Consider the following 1,754-nt stretch of genomic DNA (forward strand, 5'->3'; position numbering starts at 1 on the left):
GAGATAAATAGGGGAAGATAGTTCCAATACCTAAAATCAAACATTTATGTCTCCCATCAGACAATATATCACATTTTTCTTGTTTTTCCAATTCACAGGTCCTTGGGTTCCAAAACTCAAATGTATTGTACTATTTTCACTGGACAAATTTATCTTCTGACAGGTATTATGAATTGACAGGGTGTATAAATGTATACATCTGTTTAAAGATAATAAAGTATCTCGCATATAGAAAGTATCCACTTATAAACTAGACCACTGTTAGCACCTAAAAATTCCTTGGTGGATCACAAATATTTGATGATAAGAATGATTATTTTCTATTTAAATTAGTACCTTCAGATTACTCGAGTCAGTAAAGAGGACAATCTGCAGGACAGAGCTATTCCTTCAGGAGTTGATAGCAGCGTTTCATGCCATCTCCAAAGGCCTGTATGAATTTGTCATTGCGGAGGGTGAAGATAAAAGGGTTCAGAAAAGGGGTCACCACTAAAACCAGCAGTGATGCCACCCTGTTGTACTCAGCTGCCTGTGTTTGCTTGGGTTTCACATAAAGGAACAAGCAGGTGCCGTAGCCGATCACGACATAGGTGAAGTGGGAGGCACATGTGGAGAAAGATTTCCTTCTGCCAGAGGCTGAGGGGATCTTGAGGATGGTGGAGATGATGTAGGTGTAGGAGACAATTGTAGGGATCAAAGAACCAATGATTATAAAAACAGCCATTAAAAATAGAATAAACTCTGTGAAAAGAGTGTCATCACAGGATAGCTTGAGTAATTGTCCTCGGTCACAGTAAAAATGATCTAACGGGCCTGATTTGCAGAATGTAAGCTGAAACATGGCATAGACTGGCCAGATTTGAAAAAGGAACCCAAACACCCATGATACAACTACCACCCAGATACAGGTGTGGCTGTTCATAATGATGTTGTACCTCAAAGGGTTGCAGACAGCCACATAACGGTCCACAGCCATTGCTCCCATTAATGCCAACTCTGAGGTACCCAAAGAAAGGTACAAATACAGTTGTGCAGCACATGCAGTCAAAGATATTGTCTGAGTCTTTGGAAGCAATAGTCCCCAGAGCATAAAAGGGACAGCTGTGGATGTGATCAGGATCTCCAGGACAGAAAGGTGACCAAGGAAGAAGTACATGGGGGAATGCAGGCATTTTTCAACACAGACAGTGACAATAATAACTGTATTTCCCATTACTGTCACTGAGTACAAAAAGAAGAAAGTAGTAAAAAGGATATGGCGTACTTCCTGCGAACCAGAGAAGCCTAAGAGAAAAAATTCAATGGCCCTAGAGGAATTCCCCAACATTTGCTTAGTCTGCTTCTTTCTTGTGAAATCTAGAGAACAAAAACAGATAACACCACTTCTAATCTCAATAGAAACAGAAGCAGTTGCAGCTAAATAAAATATTTCGCTTGTCGGCTGGGCGTGGTGGCTCACGCCTGGAATCTCAGCACTCAGGGAGGCCGAGGCAGGTGGATCACTCAAGGTCAGGAGTTCAAGATCAGCCTGAGCAAGAACAAGACCCCGTCTCTACTAAAAAAAATAGAAAGAAATTATTTGGACAACTAAAAATCTATATAGAAAAAATTAGCCGGGCATGGTGGCGCATGTGTGTAGTCCCAGCTACTCGGGAGGTTGAGACAGTAGGATTGCTCGAGCCCAGGAGTTTGAGGTTGCTGTGAGCTAGGCTGACGCCATGGCACTCTACTCCAGGCAACAGAGTGAGACTCTG

The 1,754-nt window shown here is 42.2% G+C and overlaps 1 protein-coding gene across 1 annotated transcript; it reads right to left on the reverse strand.

Moving 5' to 3' along the window:
- Nucleotides 1-382: 382 nt before the first annotated feature.
- Nucleotides 383-1,327, reverse strand: LOC105814696 (putative olfactory receptor 9A1). Its single transcript, XM_012649764.1, has one exon. It carries the CDS (start codon nt 1,325-1,327, stop codon nt 383-385), a length of 945 nt encoding a protein of 314 aa, XP_012505218.1.
- Nucleotides 1,328-1,754: the final 427 nt, after the last annotated feature.

The sequence above is a fragment of the Propithecus coquereli genome, unplaced genomic scaffold (assembly GCF_000956105.1).
Source record: "Propithecus coquereli isolate 6110/MARCELLA unplaced genomic scaffold, Pcoq_1.0 Scaffold302, whole genome shotgun sequence".
Taxonomy (NCBI): Eukaryota; Metazoa; Chordata; class Mammalia; order Primates; family Indriidae; genus Propithecus; species Propithecus coquereli.

Bases quoted from the DNA above. Each gene is read 5' to 3' on its own strand.
- LOC105814696 (XM_012649764.1), bottom strand. From the start codon at position 1,327: ATGTTGGGGAATTCCTCTAGGGCCATTGAATTTTTTCTCTTAGGCTTC.